Source organism: Kogia breviceps, chromosome 8 (assembly GCF_026419965.1).
Source record: "Kogia breviceps isolate mKogBre1 chromosome 8, mKogBre1 haplotype 1, whole genome shotgun sequence".
In the NCBI taxonomy this organism is placed as follows: Eukaryota; Metazoa; Chordata; class Mammalia; order Artiodactyla; family Physeteridae; genus Kogia; species Kogia breviceps.
This window is the reverse complement of record NC_081317.1, coordinates 76,173,193-76,189,475: the sequence shown is the minus strand read 5'-3', so window position 1 is coordinate 76,189,475 and position 16,283 is coordinate 76,173,193. Positions and strand designations below refer to the sequence as shown.

Genomic DNA, 16,283 nt, shown 5'->3' with positions numbered 1-16,283 from the left:
AAAGTGTTGAAGATGAGACCTCAGTATTTGAAAACTCAAATCAGTAATAAGCTGAATTTCGGGTTTTAAATCAGAACGTCAGAACTAAAGTCTAAACTAAACCTTGTGGGACATCTATTTGACCTTATATCATGCCAGCTTCCCTCTAGACAGTCTATATCAAGGGTTGTCAATCTATGGTCTCTGGGGCAAACCTGACTCCCAGCCTGTTATGTATGGCCCATGAACTAAGATTGATTTTTACATTTTAAAATAGTTACATAAGTACTTACATAATATCCTCAATTTTGCCTCTTGGACCACAAAGCCTGAAGTAACTACTATATGGCCCTTTAAGGAAAAGTGTGCCAACCCTGGGTGTAGACCATCTCTGACAAGTGGCTTCCAATTCTTCTGAGCATTTCCACTCAGCCTGAACTCAGTGTTTGGTGCTGTAAATGAGTAGGTGGGAAATAAGTGGTGGGGAATAAAAAGACATGGGTTTGAATTTACCTATTAGCCATTTGATAGGGGGCAGATCTTCCATGTGCTTTCAATAATATGATTAATGAGGCCAACTTCTTAAGGTTATTGTGGAAATTAAATGAGTTAATATATGGATCATGCCTGGAACAAAGGCAGTGTTCATTCCTCTTCCATACCCCTGGGGCAGCTTATTAAATCTTTAATTAGTGGCATTAGAACAATGTTGCTCCTTTGCTTAAAAATAAATCTCTCTCAATAAGTTAAGAATATAGTCATAAAATCTGACATTGTTTTTTGTGTGTGTTTTAAAACAAGACCTCCTTTTTACCACGAAAAGGCCTTGACTCCTAAAAGCCATGCTCTCAAAAGCCACTATACTGTAAAAACACTAAGAAGGAAAATCACTTCCAGGGCCATCTGGTGAAACATGCTGCATCCAGCAAGTCATTTTCTAACACATCTGCACCAGAGATTTACTCTCAGATTCTTAATGGCACCCCATGATCAAGGTTCTGTACTACATAAAATAATCTGTTTTACTGTTTAATTATCCCTATAGGCTATTAGCTCTTCCTCAAAGAAGGCATCATGGTGTAAAGGGGTGAGTGTTGTTGGATTTACTGTCAAAGCCCTACAATTTTTCTTTTTTATTTTTATTTTTTTTTCTTTTTTGGTGGTACGCGGGCCTCTCACTGTTGTGGCCTCTCCCGTTGCGGAGCACAGGCTCCGGACGCGCAGGCTCAGCGGCCATGGCTCACGGGCCCAGCCGCTCTGCGGCATGTGGGATCTTCCCGGACCGTGGCACGAACCCGTGTGCCCTGCATCAGCAGGCGGACTCTCAACCACTGCGCCACCAGGGAAGCCCCTATTGTCATTTTTGATGTATTCTCACTGAGGGAAAAACCCCTTCCCTCCTCCAAGTCAGTTTCTTAATTTATAAACTTGAAGATGACACCTGCCCTCACTGATATGGCTTGTGACCACGACCATCACAGAGACGATCCTAACAACTTGGCCCAGAACCCAGTTCATTTACTTAAACCACTGGGATTTCTCTCCCAATCTCTCCCTGAGATTTCCTAGTTTTACCTTTATTTAAACAAATCCAACCCTTTGTGTCAGCTTTGTTCCACTAAAGTGTCCACGAGGGTGACTTCATACTTGCCCTCCTTGATTGAGATCAGTGGCAGTTCTACACTTTATTTAGGAGGGCCTTGGGGTTTGAAAGGAAGGACTGGGCCACTTTTTGTAGCTCTTCCATAGGAAGCTTTTTTTTTTTTTTTTTGCTTAGAATGTAAGTTTACCTGTGGTGGCCAAGACTCAGAAACCAATGAAAGTAATATGGGAACAAAAGCCCCCTCTCAAGTTCCCCTTTGGATATCATCTCTGACTTTGAAAGGATAGACTAAGTGACCTTTCCCTTAGGACCCTTCTGGTCCTCTGATTCTATCATCATGGGCAGACATAGTTATTAACGGCCTTCTAGGAACAAGGACAGGGTAATTTTTAAGACCCCTTAAGCCTTTAGCCCTGAAATATAGCCCTCAAGGGGAATATTAACTTAGAGGCTCATCATTTCTGTGTATTCACAGCCATATGCTTTATGGAAAAAAAGGTGGAGGTCAGGGGGGTGGGGAGGAAGCTTGATGTGCTGATTAGATTTAGTGTTTATGTTTCCCTTGCTGTAGCTGTTTACTGATAATTATTTTGGTTACTTGGGAACAAATCTTATAATCCTAGGCAGGCAAAGACAGATGCAGATGGCTGTAAATTACATGCAACAGGATCAGAATATGGCTCATGAATTTTAGCCTCTCACCACCACATAATCAGTGCTGAATTGGTTAGGTTACAGCACAACCCCTGGGGAGAAAAAGAGTTGAAAACGCTGAAACTTAAAAGGCGCAGGAAAAACATTACAAAGGCTCTTTCTATGAAGAGGGAAAGCACATACACCATAACCAAAATAACAGCAATAACTAATCCAGGATTAGTAAGCTGTCTCAAGATCTTTGCCATCCAGCTTGGAAAATCATGTTCCAGTGTTTCTCCAATGACTTCAAACATCCTATTTTTGCCACTGAAAAAAAAAAAAGGAGAGAAGTTCATTTAAAACAGATGTAAAAACCATGTTTATAGCAAGAAAACTAGAAATTTTTCTCAAACACTGCCTAAGTACTCTTTCAGGTTAGAAATCTGATGTTTAGCTACAACTCCTGACACTTCGACCTCATATTGCCAACATATGGATAAGATGAGAAATGTTATGCCAACACAAACAAATAGTCAAAGCAGTTAGGAAATTAACCACAGCATTAGGAGAAGATTTAAAAAAAAATTTTTTTTGGAGTATAGTTGATTTACAGTGTTGTGTTAGCTTCAGGTGTACTGCAAAGTGAATTGGTTATACATATATATACATCCACTCTTTTTAAGATTCCTTTCCCATAGAGGTCATAATGGAATATTGAGTTGAATTCCCTGTGCTATATGGTAAGTCCTTATTAGTTATCTATTTTATATATAGCAGTGTATATGTCAATCCCAATCTCCCAATTTATCCCTTCCCTCCAGGAGAAGATTTTTTAAAGCTATATTTCTAAGATTTGGGTTACTTGGGAACAAATATATTATATAAAATATAAATATACCTTATATATGTATGAAAATATATTTTATAAATAGCTTGTAAGTCTACTCCTCAGCAGCTGTTCTTATATGAGGATACTTTCTTTGGGCTGAACAAATAGTGTGCTCAATTTTTTTAATTAGCCTTGGAAATGAGCATAAGGAATAGCTTAATGGAATAAAATCCACAAATAATCTAATATCTCTTTCCATGTTATAGCTTCTATCTCATTTTCCACCAGACCTCTTTCATCTGAGCTATTAATAGGTAACTGCACTGAATGCCAAATCCTTTCTCTCTCAGTATTTCTTCTGGACGGGCCCTAATGAGTACCAGCTAAGAACAGAAAATGGGAAGAGAAAGAAAACAAGCCTAAAAAGCAAAGGTCCTTAGTGAGTTTGTTCTCAGCCCCTATAAACTAGAGAAATGAGAGCAGGATGTCTGTCTTAACTTAGTATATAATATTCAGCATTATCAGGTAACACCCATCATGCCAAATTATTATTTTCTGTATATACATATTGATTCTACTATGAAATGATGTAATTTTCAGAAAAGATATTGCATTATTTATCAGCAATTTGTATGTATCATGAGAATAAAGGTTGGCATAACACTGAGTAAAATATTTTGGCTTCACTTTTGTTTTTTGACCTTTATACATTCTTAACTACTAATTGAACATGACCCACAGGTTCCAGATCAGATTTTTTTCTCTCCAGTAGCTTTTAATAGACTGAGAGTGACTTCAAGTATCTTGTCAGGAGTCACTGGACTACAGAGGTATAAATTTTGCTTCACAAATTATAGATCTACAAACTAATTAGCAAGACCTATGGTACATAAAGGGGAATGAAGCTTACTGACAATTTAAGATTATATCAACCTATTGCACTAAGGTTTCTCATTTCTCATCCATTCTAGATGACCATGCTTCACCTTGACATATGGAATACAGCCAGAATAAGGAGACAGGCAAGGAGGATGAGAAAAAATGAGACAATCCACCCCTCCTTCTCCAGCCTCTAGGGCTGTGTTTGATGAATGTCAGAATGAGGGAACTGTAATTTTACAAAATCATCCCTACCCACAAAGGTCTTTGCATCCAGTGTATGAGAAATGTGAAGTTATTAGTATCTCTAAGGATTCTTGGGTGACTTTTCCAGGACCAGTCTCTTACCAGGAGTCCAGATCTTTTATTATACACAAACTATGGAAGCATCTACAAATCCTGGCACCCTCTTTTTCTGACGGTTGAACCAAAGTATGCCACTTCATCATATTCCCAGAAGTCCTTTCCAGCCTGTTGCGAGTATACAGCCAAGTGAAATGCTACTGAACTTAATCTATAGCTCTCTTGGGCATAGCTCCATCCACCCTAATTAGAATAGTCTATGTCTGTCTTTTCAGCCAGACCGAAAGGTCCACCTGACCAGAATCAATGCCCAATGTACACCTACATCTCCTCTAGTGCTTAGTGCACAACAAACAGTCATTCTTCATTCATTAACTCAAATTACTGGTCAACACTCTACTGTGTTTTGACTCACAGAGATGAAAATATTCTGTCCCCAACCTCTAGAAGTCAGCTACACTATTAAGAAAAATCAACACATCAAGAGAGTAATGTAATAGCATTGTCACGATATAATATAAACCTATACATATTATATGATCTCAGTTATTTTTAAAATCTGCATAAGAAGAAAACCAGAATACAAAATGCCAAAAAAATGTTGAGAGTTGTTATTTCAGGTCTTTGGTTAGTGTTTATTTTTATGCGAAAATTTCTATAATTTCTGGTTTTTCTAGGATAAATTCATATTACCTTTGCAGTTAGATGAAAATACATGAAGTTATAATTACCGTAATGTTAGCAGGGAGGTGTGTGAGAACCTAGAGAACTACAAATTGTTCGGAATTATTAGTGAGGGAGCTGGGGGAGAAACATCAAGTGTCAGGAAATGTGGTAGAGCAATTAGAAGAATTTTCTTCATCTGGACACCAAAGAAATAGTTTTTTAATTGTCAAACTGTTAAGGTAAATCCACTTAATAGCCTACTGGAATAATTTTCTGGAAAATTCACCCTCCCTAGCCAGTTCCTATGAAACCAGAACAAGCTAGACTATCTCATCAAATTACTTTGCAGAATGGGTCTTCTAAGGTATTGTGGCCACCTTACCTGAAAACATACATGCACCTGGGAGAGCCTGGCCATTACTGTGCTGTCCCCATTAACCTACCTCAAACGCATCTTTACCAATTTGCTGCCCACCCAGGCGCCAAGTAGGGTCAGATACACTTCACTAGGCAGGCTGGTCAAACCACCTCAAACTCAGGGTCCAAAAGGCTGGCAAGTCATGAGTCTCCTACTAATATATCCTTTCTCACCTCACTACCATGGCAAAACAATGCTTTAAACTTTAAAATCTAAAGAATAAACCAAGTATACATTCTTTTGCTCCAGGAACAACAGACTATCTAAATAGGACAGAGATACCTCTTTCCCAATACTCTACTGAAAATATTTAAATTTCCTTGATCTCAAAATAGTGATATACATGCTGCTCATCTGCCAAAGTTTGCCAATTAGGAAACAGTTGGTCAAAGTCAGATACTATGTGTTACATACAGACTAAGTTTTATTCATTAAAATCATAGTAACTCAGTGTGATTTAAAGAGAGGAAAAGGAGTTAGGAACCAAAAAGCTAAAATTGTGCAGTCATTGTACGTGACTAGCTCAATGATATTTTTAATATTAATGGACCTTTGTTACCACCACCCAGCTCTGTGTTGACCTTGTGGGGTTTCCCTGGCAGACAACTAAGTTCCTTTGATATGTTTTTCTGAGAAGGACCCACTTCCAATTAAAAAGTTAAAAGCACATCTAAAACTTATCCTGGGTATTTAGTTGTGTGGGTAATTTGCAATTAACTAAAGTCTTTAGATGACTTGTCTCTTGAACTTTGTACCCTGAGCTTTATTAAGACCAATTGCTCTTTCAAAACTGTAGTTTCATATTAAGCCTCCAGATGTCACTGTCTGCATTATTTACTTCCCCCCACCTGGGTGCTGCCGGGGAACAGGACGTGTCAACTTCAGCTTCCTGAATATGTATGACAGAACTCCAGCTGTTTTTGCTCAGTCAGCAGGCTTAACATTTTCTTTCTTTGTGTCCAGGAAAGCAGTAATAACAGACTATTATTAGAATGAAAATCCTTCTTTTATACTTAAGTCTGTGGGCAAAGAATATTTTGACTTTAATTTAATAACTTGGGTCTGACAGCATGAAGGAGAAATTATACATGTCCACTATTGCATCATGCTTGTCATTCACATGGCTTTTTGTATTCACATTTTCCCACTGAAAAGTAGAAATAACTCAAATGCATGCCAATCAGTGACTCAACATGTAGAGATCCTTGGGGGGACTTGTGGTAGAATGAAATCTCAATCCTCCAGATCTAGAAACTTTGCTTTCTTGGTAAGTGTCACAGGGAACACTGTCATAGAGAACTATAGAAAAGTATATTTCTAAGTTGGATCAAAGAGCCTTCCTGACTCTTTATTACTGACTTGAGTGACTTTTTTCTTGTTATTTGAGGAGAATATACATGAGGAACATCCTTAATTTTTTTCCTAGCATGTAGATTTGGATTATAAATTATGTGACTCTCTTTATATTCATTATTATCTAATAATGATCCCATTGCCTAGGTAGCTTGTGGAGTAATCTTTCTTTTCTCCTTCCTCCCTCCCTCCTTTCCTTCCTCTTTTATTTTTTCAATTAGGTGGTTCATGTGAAAAATAACAATAGCTTCCAATGTCTGAATGAGATGACCTAGCATCAGGAAAATGTTCATATCCAGACTAGTGTAATCAAACCTTGTTCTTTGCTATCTCCTTATATAGAAATAGCTCAGATTCAGGGTACATCTTTTACACAGACAGAGCCTGGAGCAGTTATTTTCCCTTTTATGATTGCCAAGTGAGAAAATATCAAGCAAGATGGATCTTGCTTAAGAATCTCCATGTCACATACTGAGCCTGAATATCCAAAAGAGCTCATTCCTACAGACCAAAATGTCACTGTTTGGGGAAAAAAAAATAGCTTATACAACGAGTAACCATTCCCAACTCCACCCCTGAAAGAAAACTTTTCCCCAAAGAAATTTGCAAAGGCAAGAACCTGAAGGGGCCACAATCAAAAGATGGTGGGAGGGACACGATCATGTAGAGGACGGGCATGGTGGACAAGAAGAGGATGAGTAAGAGCATTCCCAGATAGAAGTTATTCGATCTGGAAGCTTTGAAGACCCTGGCCTCAGGAACGTTGCAACACATCACAGCCCAGCCCTGGAAGTACATGGATGTGTGGAGCCGAAGGATATTGATGCCTGGGAGGCTGGGAGCGAAGAAGGAGCCCATCCTGGAAAGAAAAAACAGAGCTCTGCTCACCAGGGAGCTTCACTCCACAACAGTCACACAGTGCCTATTTATTTCACATCATGCTTATTTGCCAAAGGCAGAAAATGTGTTGCCACTTTTCAATCACAGAAACCCTTCATGTTAATAAACTTAACTAATTCTATTTCCATCTCCTGTACACATTTTACCATCTTCCCCATTATTGCAGATATTGTGTACTTAAGTCTTTCACAGAAACTCCGCTGGTCGCTAACCATATCCACTTACCATTAGTAAATTTAAACTACAACAGACCAAACAATATATTACATTTGCTCTACTTCTCTCTTCTACTTCTAAAAAAAATTTACTTTCCCCTAATATTCATATCATTGATTAATATATCTAAACATTTAGCTTTAAAAAAAAACTTCCCACAAAATTTTAAAAATTAAAAAATAAAAATTTAGCTTTTTTTAAATAATTAACCCTTAAAACCACCCATTATATTCAAATAAACTGCATATGTGCATTAATTATTTTGTCATAGCTAATTAATTTTTACTTAATGAAAGAGAAAATATTAAGGTAAGTTTTTCTGATGTTATTTTCTATTTGTGGCTGTTACAGTATTTTAGAGCCAATGGGAATTATGTATTTGTGCCTAATAAGATACTATGTTTTGTTGATATTCAATTGCAAGCTTTATGTGTTTTTGAAATGAAAATTTGACACATCCATTTAATTTAGTTTATCTGTTTACTTTCTTATTTTAGCTTGTCCAGGAAATCCACTGATCTGTACATGAGATTTTTTTAAAGTACTTTAAAATGCCACTTTTAAACAGGAACCATTTGGGTGAGGTCACTCTTACTTGATGGCTTCAGTGGTTATTTGAAAAATAAATTTCAATTTTCTTTGATGAGAAAATCCATCAGCACCATAAAGCACCATAATGGCAATTTATGAATCCAAAACTCAAAAGAGGATACATGTACACTTATTTCAGAAGTATAAGCAGAATCCTATCTTTTAAACTGTCCCAAATATAATAAAACCTTCAGCAATTCTAGTTAGGGTTTGCATGTTATATTTCCTGGTTATGTAGAGTAATTTTTAAAATCAATCCAATGTAAATTTGGTATATTCTGGAGGGCGGGGGGTTGAGTTAGATGAAGAAGTTAGTTTCGGCTATAACTGAACTTGTGCAATCCAACATTAAACCATTTCCTTGAAAAGTGCTAACCTGCTACAGTTTGTGTTGTGTTGTTGATAGGTTTCCATACAACAGATGTGAAAAACATTTTAACATATTGAATTGACCATAGACTTTGTAGAAAGTTAAACTATTAAAAAAATTGTATGTACTTTGGGTGATGATAATTTGTCCATGTAGGTTCATCAATTACAACAAATGTACAGCGTGGTGGAAGATGTCAACAGTGGGAAAGGCTGTGCCTGTGTGGGGACAGGGGGTATATGGGAACTCTGTACTATCCACTCAATTTTGCTGTGAACCTATAACTTCTCTAAGATATAAAGTTCATTAGTTTTCTTTTTTTTTTTTAATGAGGATAAACTTTGGAACAATACTGTGTATCTTGGTTACAGGATAGCAAGAGAGAATCTGGAACCCCAGAAACATGAGCCAAGTCAGTGAGTGACAGTCCCAGCTGAGGGGTCAGAATTACAAAGCACTAGATTATATTCCCAAATGCCAATGTTTGTAATGTAATATGCTTGCAGATGATTGTGCTTGCCCCCTTCTAAAAGTCGGGCTTGGCCATGTGATTTGTTTTGGCCAGTCAAATAGAGATAAAATGAACTGTCTTACTACGGGATGGAAACTTTAATAGCGCCGTAGGGTTTTTTGTTCTCTTCCCTCTCTGCTCTGACCAGTGATGTTGCAGATGGATCCTGTTCTATCACAGTCTATGACTCCACAGTGAGAGTAACTAACATGAGCACAGTCCTTTATCAACTCACACTGGACATATGGAGTAAATAAGAAATAAACGTTTCCTTTTCTAAGCCACTAAGATTTGGGGGGGTTGTATTTAATTGCTGCACAACCTAGTCTATCCTAAGATACAGTTTTGCCTAAAGCCACGTGTATGTGTACCTATACATAGGCATGCGTTGTTTATCTGTATGCACACATATGTACACTCATATATGCAAGTGCATCTATAGATACATTTCAGAATTTCAAAATAAATATCACATAGGCATTCTGAACAAATGACTCAAGAACATTACTCTAGAAAAAGAGATCCCGGCACAGTGATATCTGAATCTTAAAGCTCATTCTGTCTTTGCCCGTGACTCACTAATCAGCTCAGCTCACTAAGTCCCTTACCCAGACCTGACCCCGTCATCTGTCAGTTGAAGATCATTGTAATACCGTAGGCTTATAAAATGCTTTTCTTCCAAGAAGATCAAAGCAAATGAAAGCTTCTTTTATTTAGCTCTCCTTATTGTTCCAGTAACACAGTACGTGTCAGGTAAATTATTCACATTTGATCAAGTGAGAAAATGAGGTAGCAGAAAGTGACACGACTGGCAGGGAGATACAGGAGACAGCATTGGAACAACGTCTAAACCCATCTTCTTTCTCACTGTGTGTGCTCTGCCTCAGCTACATCCTGCTCTGCTAGAGTAGAGATATGATATGCTTTCATGATTTAAAAATATGATTACAAAACCTACGCTATTTTAAAAAGACGTGTGTAATACAGTTTTACTGATCATATCAGCCAATTCATAACAAAATGTATGTTACGTATAATTGTTTGACTTTAATAACATGGGTGTAAATAACCTTCATTACTCAGAAACTCCTAAAGCAGTTATTGAATGTCTCCAGTCACAAACCAATAAAATTGAACATAAAATCTCCATCCTCTTTTGATCATTTCTGTAGCAAATGGCCATACTTAGGCATCAGATCCTTATGCCTCATAAAATAGTGGATTACATGTGTGAGTACAAGGGAGCCTTCTAAACCTAGACTACACACTCCCCACACCACATCCCTACCCTGTCACCAACTTCCTGGAAGTTAGGAAAAGACCATTTGTACAAAGGGTTGACCTGAAGGGGAATAATAGTTATTTAATATTTTGCTTCTAGAACTCTGGGAAGTGTGTGAATATCTTAGTACACTCAAAAAACACAATCACTTTCTAAAGTCCTCTTCAAACTAACCAGAAGCAATATTTGACCAATATCTGAAGGGTGAATACATAGAAAGTGATAGTGTAATGATACTGCAAAGATTTTGATGATGGGTCTGCCCATGAGAAAACTGGAGAAGATTGGTTAGATATTTAAGAATTTCAATATGAACAACAGTGGACTAAATAGGTGCAAAATTACAAGTGAAACAAATCAGGAGACAATTATAAGAGCTTTGCTGACAATGAAAACAAATTTCTAGGCCAATCTGTTGTCTTCACTATGAAAGAACACGAAATAGACGTGCAGCATATGTCTGCACAAATGGCGCCACGCCAGGCCTGAGGGATTTATGACACTCTGCATAAGAGCCAGGGAGTCTTAAAACTGGTATAAGGCAGTGGTTTCTCATTACTCCAATAGCACTGTTAGCCACTTTCTGCCATGACAGCAGACTCCCCCACAGGAAATGAAAGATCTGGAAGCTGAGCCCTTTGCTATCTCTGGTGATAGTCACATGTTGAGCCACCTTGACATTGCTCCCTGCTTGGAGAAGAAAGGATGCATTTCACTCCTTAATGACTCTCTGGACATATAAGCCATAACCTGTAAAATTTAGAAAGCAAGGGAACAGGAATCACGTTTTTAAACATACCTGACAATGGAGAGGAGGATCTTTTTATAGTCTTCTCTTCATATTGATTGACCTAGTGAGGCACAGGAATCTGACAGGCCCCAAGGCAGGATGATGAGGCCCTTGACTGTGGTCTTTATATTATTGAAGCAAGATCATTTTAACTTTTGCGGAGAGGTTTGCTCTCACAAAGGTTTAACAATTCAGACTAGCTATGGTTGAAGGAGTTGAGTAATATATGAAGCTTGCACAAAAACTGACCCCAGTAACTAGTACGTGTACCTAGGACAATGGTGTGATTGGCACAATATTAGATCTGTGTCAGTGGATAAAGAAGCTCAGTTGCAACTGCTTGTGGGTTGGGGTGTTCTTAGTGAAGAGTGACAGATTTTCAAGACACACGGTCCACAGTTGAATCTCCTGCTATGATTCAATTTTTAAAGTCAAAAATGGTTTCTACCGTATCACCTCATCTTAACCTGTCAAGGTTTACAGTGAAAATGCTTTCATTTAATAAAAGATATAACAATCCTTTGTACATTAAAAGAAATAATTCTGATGTGCAAATGACCCCATGAAACAAATTACTAAAAAAAGATCATATTTCTAACTAAACCTTCTTAAAACATGTATTTCATCTCTATAAACTATGGGATTTGGTAAGCTAATATTCTTTAAAGTAGCTATAAATTCCATTTAAAACATATTCAATAGTGACTGCAAATAAAATAAGTTTCTTGGAAAGACCTTACACTAATTTCTTTCATTCTTAACATGGGGTAATGTGATCATTAATGTTTCACTGTTAGATCCTAGTATCACAGGATATGAAACTATAAAAAGCCTTCAAATAATCTAGAAGCCAGAACCTAGACTCCCAGTATTTGATGAAGGAGTGCTCTGCAAAACAGGCAGATGCCTTTTAGAATTAAGATTTAAAATATGGGGAAAAAAAGTAAACTTTTCATAGCCATTCACTTTGCAAAAAGACAAATGTTTAGTTAGATACAGACTGTGGACTTCTCTAACACCAGGCTACAGTGCTTCATGCAAAAATGATCTTGGAGGCTTTCTTCAAGTGGTAAGCTGTCCACAGCTGGCTTACCAGATCATTCCTTGATTGAAGATCAGAGCGAGGACATTGCCACTGATGTCAAATTCGGTGTATGAAGGCTAGAGGAGACATTCACTGTATTAGCATCTCAAATGGCAAAAACTGAAAGGCAAGTGTTTCATATTTCTATATAGGTATGGCTAGACTTGTAACTACTTTCTTGCAGCAGCAATAGCAGAATAATCAATACAATAAATAATTAGCGATAAAATAATAAGGCATCCATTTTAACACAGTAAGACATTTTTTAATTCTGTCATTTGATGCTGTGGAAGTGTGATGAAACATACGTTCTCATATACTGCTGGTGAAAGTAAAGCTTGCAGTAAACTTTTAGAAAACAGTTTGACAATACATATGAAAAGTTTTAAAAACTTCATCCACTTTGACCCTGTAAATTTACTTCTAGAAATTTGTTTTAACAAAATAATCCTAAATGCTAACAAATTTTAAGAAGCAGAGATGAAACCATCTAAATGTCCAACACTGGTTAAGTAAATACAGTTTAACTGTTCTATGATACATATTGCAGCTAATTTCAATCACTGTTGGAAGGATATTTATATACCCAAGAGAAAACTATGCTCTGATGTTAAACAAAAAATATGTAAACTTATACATTATTTTCCTACTCAATATGAAACTATGCATAAAGAAAAAACTTAAAAATGATCAGTGGGCTTCCCTGGTGGCGCAGTGGTTGAGAGTCCGCCTGCGGATGCAGGAGACACGGGTTCGTGCCCCGGTCCGGGAGGATCCCACATGCCGTGGAGCGGCTGGGCCCGTGAGCCATGGCCGCTGAGCCTGCGCGTCCGGAGCCTGTGCTCCGCAACGGGAGAGGCCACAACAGTGAGAGGCCCGCATACCGCAAAAAAAAAAAAAAAAAAAAAAAAAAAAGTGATCAGTAAAATTAATAGTTGTTATATGTGGGTGATAGATTATGTCTTTATTTTCTTCTTTAAGTTTTGCATATTTAAAATACTTTTTTAAAAAAATGTGAATTTCTTTTACAATAAAAAATATAGAGAGCAATACAATGAAGGTTTAAGAAGTTATTCAACTCATTGTCCAGTGTTCACTCCTACATGATACCATCCTACTCAGGGCAGCAGCACCAGGCTGTTCTTTGTACACAGGGGACACCAATCGGAACTGAGGTGGGCATCTGTCCTAGGAGGACCCGTACAAAGGCTTCCTGGTGACACATTAGGCATCTTAGAAAGAAAGCTCTGTCAATGGAGTAATGCTAATTAGCAAAGACAATAAAGCTGGCTCCTATTTAATTTGAGATAGAGAATAATCAATCAGGAAATTGATTAATTGGTAACAAGAGAAAAAGCAAACAGCAAAAAATATGAAGTGAGAGGACCACAAAGAGAGAGTAATAGAGTGGCAGGACCTGATTACTGTCCCAGATCCTGACACCTGCAGGTGTGGCCTCAGACCACATGTATCCTCATAATAACTCCCTTCCTAGCACACATATATACACACAGCACAATGCTCATGCGCACACACACACATACAAAATCAAACAACCTGAGAGTGTCTCAGTTTTTCTTAAACCCAAGCACCCAAAAATATATTTGTAGGAAGATAGAATAGGTCTCTGATTTGGAGTCCCAACAAATCTTTCACAATTTTTGAACACTCTGCCTCAAGAATCCTTGAATCCAGGCATCAAATTCATCATTTCCCAAAAGGCAACAGTATTCTCCTAGTTAACTGAAAAGTATGGGTGATGTGCCTTGTAACAGACTCAGGGAGTAGATGCCAAATCTGACATAACAAGAATGGTTAAATAGCAAGATATAATAATAATAAGATGATATATAATGAAAAAATAAATAACCCTATATAAGGAGGACAAAGATGACAGATGATTTCAACAAAAATTCACTCAAGATACTACTAAAGAATATACAAAGTGTTTCACTTAGTTTGCAGATCATCAAGAAGCTTAATGTTCATAAGATGCAAAGAGGTTAAGTTGATAGTTTTTGTTCTAAAATCAACAATAAAAAAGTGTGGTTTTCAATGGAAAACAAAGAAAATGAATTGCTTCTAATCTGGAGAAACGTTAGCTCTGAGTCTTTCTCTTTCCCCAGGAGCACTTTGCTCTGGATCAACTCCCCTTTTCTCCTGGAGCCCTGTGAGATCACAGAACACATGTGACAAATGCTCAGTCGGTGGTCTGCACCGTCTGTGGCCTTGGAACAGCTCTTCTCTGTGTCCGTTTAAGAATCAAACCTTCAACCTTGGCCTCTTTAGAAGAGTGTCAGATTTAGCCCACCAAACTAAGGAAAATGAAAAAAATTCAAACTTTTAGAAGTACATTTCTTTTATTCTCACAAGCATACAAACCTCTTAAAGCCCATTTGAGATGAGATATTTTTATAACCAGGTGACCAGAAAAGCACAAAGGACACACTAGGAATCCTTGGTTTCATACTGTGTGTGCAGCAGGGGCAGCTGGAGGGATAAAATCTTTGATGCATAAATTGATTGACCGGATGCAGAGAAAGGGTACCTCCACACTCCCTACTGTGACAAGTGGTTTTATGATACAGACACTCGTCTGTGATTCAGACTCGAGTATGAGACTTTGCCCTGCCATTTTCTTGCTGAGTGAGCTGAGCCAGTCACTAATCAATTCAGGCCTCAGTTTCCTCACAGATAAACTAATGAAATGAACTAGATCAGGGGTTGGTGCATTATGGCCCATGAGCCAAATCCGGACCACCATCAATTTTTTTTTTTTTTTTTTTTGTGGCACGCGGGCCCCACCGTTGTGGCCTCTCCCGTTGCGGAGCACAGGCTCCGGACGCCCAGGCTCAGCGGCCATGGCTCACGGGCCCAGCCACTCCGCGGCACGTGGGATCCTCCCGGACCGGGGCACGAACCCGTGTCCCCTGCATCGGCAGGCGGACTCCCAACCACTGCGCCACCAGGGAAGCCCCCACCATCAATTTTTGTAAATAAAGTTTTTTTAGAATATAGCTACATTCATTCATTTATGTATTGTCTATTGCTGTCTGGAGTGAAAACAGGAATGTCATAGTTACAACAGAGACCATATGGCCTGATGCAAGGGAAATCACTTGTTTTCCTCTATGACTACACTCTACTCATGATACTTCTGACACAGACGTATAGGTTCTTCCCCCAAACCAAGCATTTCCCCAACTTTCTGTGGATACCATCTCAATGTCCTACAATTTAACTCAATTCTGACACTAACTGTTCAGAGTTGGCACAGATCCCACAGGTTAAGGTCTTGGTGCCACAAGACTGCCCCTCACTTTAGACGAAAGCCTCACTCTTTAATCGAAAGCTCAGGTTGTCACCTATGCTGACTGATTGGCTGTAAACTGGAGATTCTCACGACTCCCTCCTCAGCTTTGATCATTTGCTAGAGTAGCTCACAGATCTCAGGAAAACAGTTTGTTTACTAGATTACTGGTTTATTATAAAAGGATACAACTCAGGAATAGCCAGACGGAAGAGGTGCATAGGGCAAGGTATGAGGGAAAAGGTACGGAGTTTCCTTGCCTTCTCCAGGTGCACCCTCTTTCTGGCACCTCAATGTGTTCAGCAACATGGAAGTTCTGCAAATCCCAGGGTTCAGAGATTCTTACGGAGACTTCATAACAGTGACAAAAATCAATCGTTAACTCAGTCTCCAGCCTCTCTTCCCTCCCTGGAGGATGGGGGGATGAGGCTGAAATTTCCGAGCTTCTAATTATGGCCAGGTCTTTCTGCTGACCAGCCCCCAAACTGAAGCTATCCAGGAGCCCACCAAGAGCTGCCTCATTGGAACAAATAATGCTCTTATCACCCACAATATTCCAAGGA

At 38.4% G+C, this 16,283-nt stretch overlaps 1 protein-coding gene across 11 annotated transcripts in view; it reads right to left on the bottom strand.

Annotated features, from left to right (window-relative positions):
* Positions 1-16,283, bottom strand: part of TMC1 (transmembrane channel like 1) — a 360,191-nt gene that overhangs the window by 7,695 nt on the left and 336,213 nt on the right. For 9 of the 11 annotated variants that reach the window (XM_067039582.1, XM_067039580.1, XM_067039581.1 and 6 more), the window contains 3 exons: positions 12,420-12,487; positions 7,286-7,525; positions 2,422-2,545 (listed from right to left, as the gene is read on the bottom strand). In XM_067039582.1, coding sequence (XP_066895683.1) covers positions 2,422-2,545; positions 7,286-7,525; positions 12,420-12,487 — 432 coding nt within the window. Of the gene's footprint in view, positions 1-2,419; positions 2,546-7,285; positions 7,526-12,419; positions 12,488-16,283 lie in introns of all 11 variants that reach the window. The other 2 variants (XM_059072715.2, XM_067039589.1) reach the window with 1 other exon arrangement.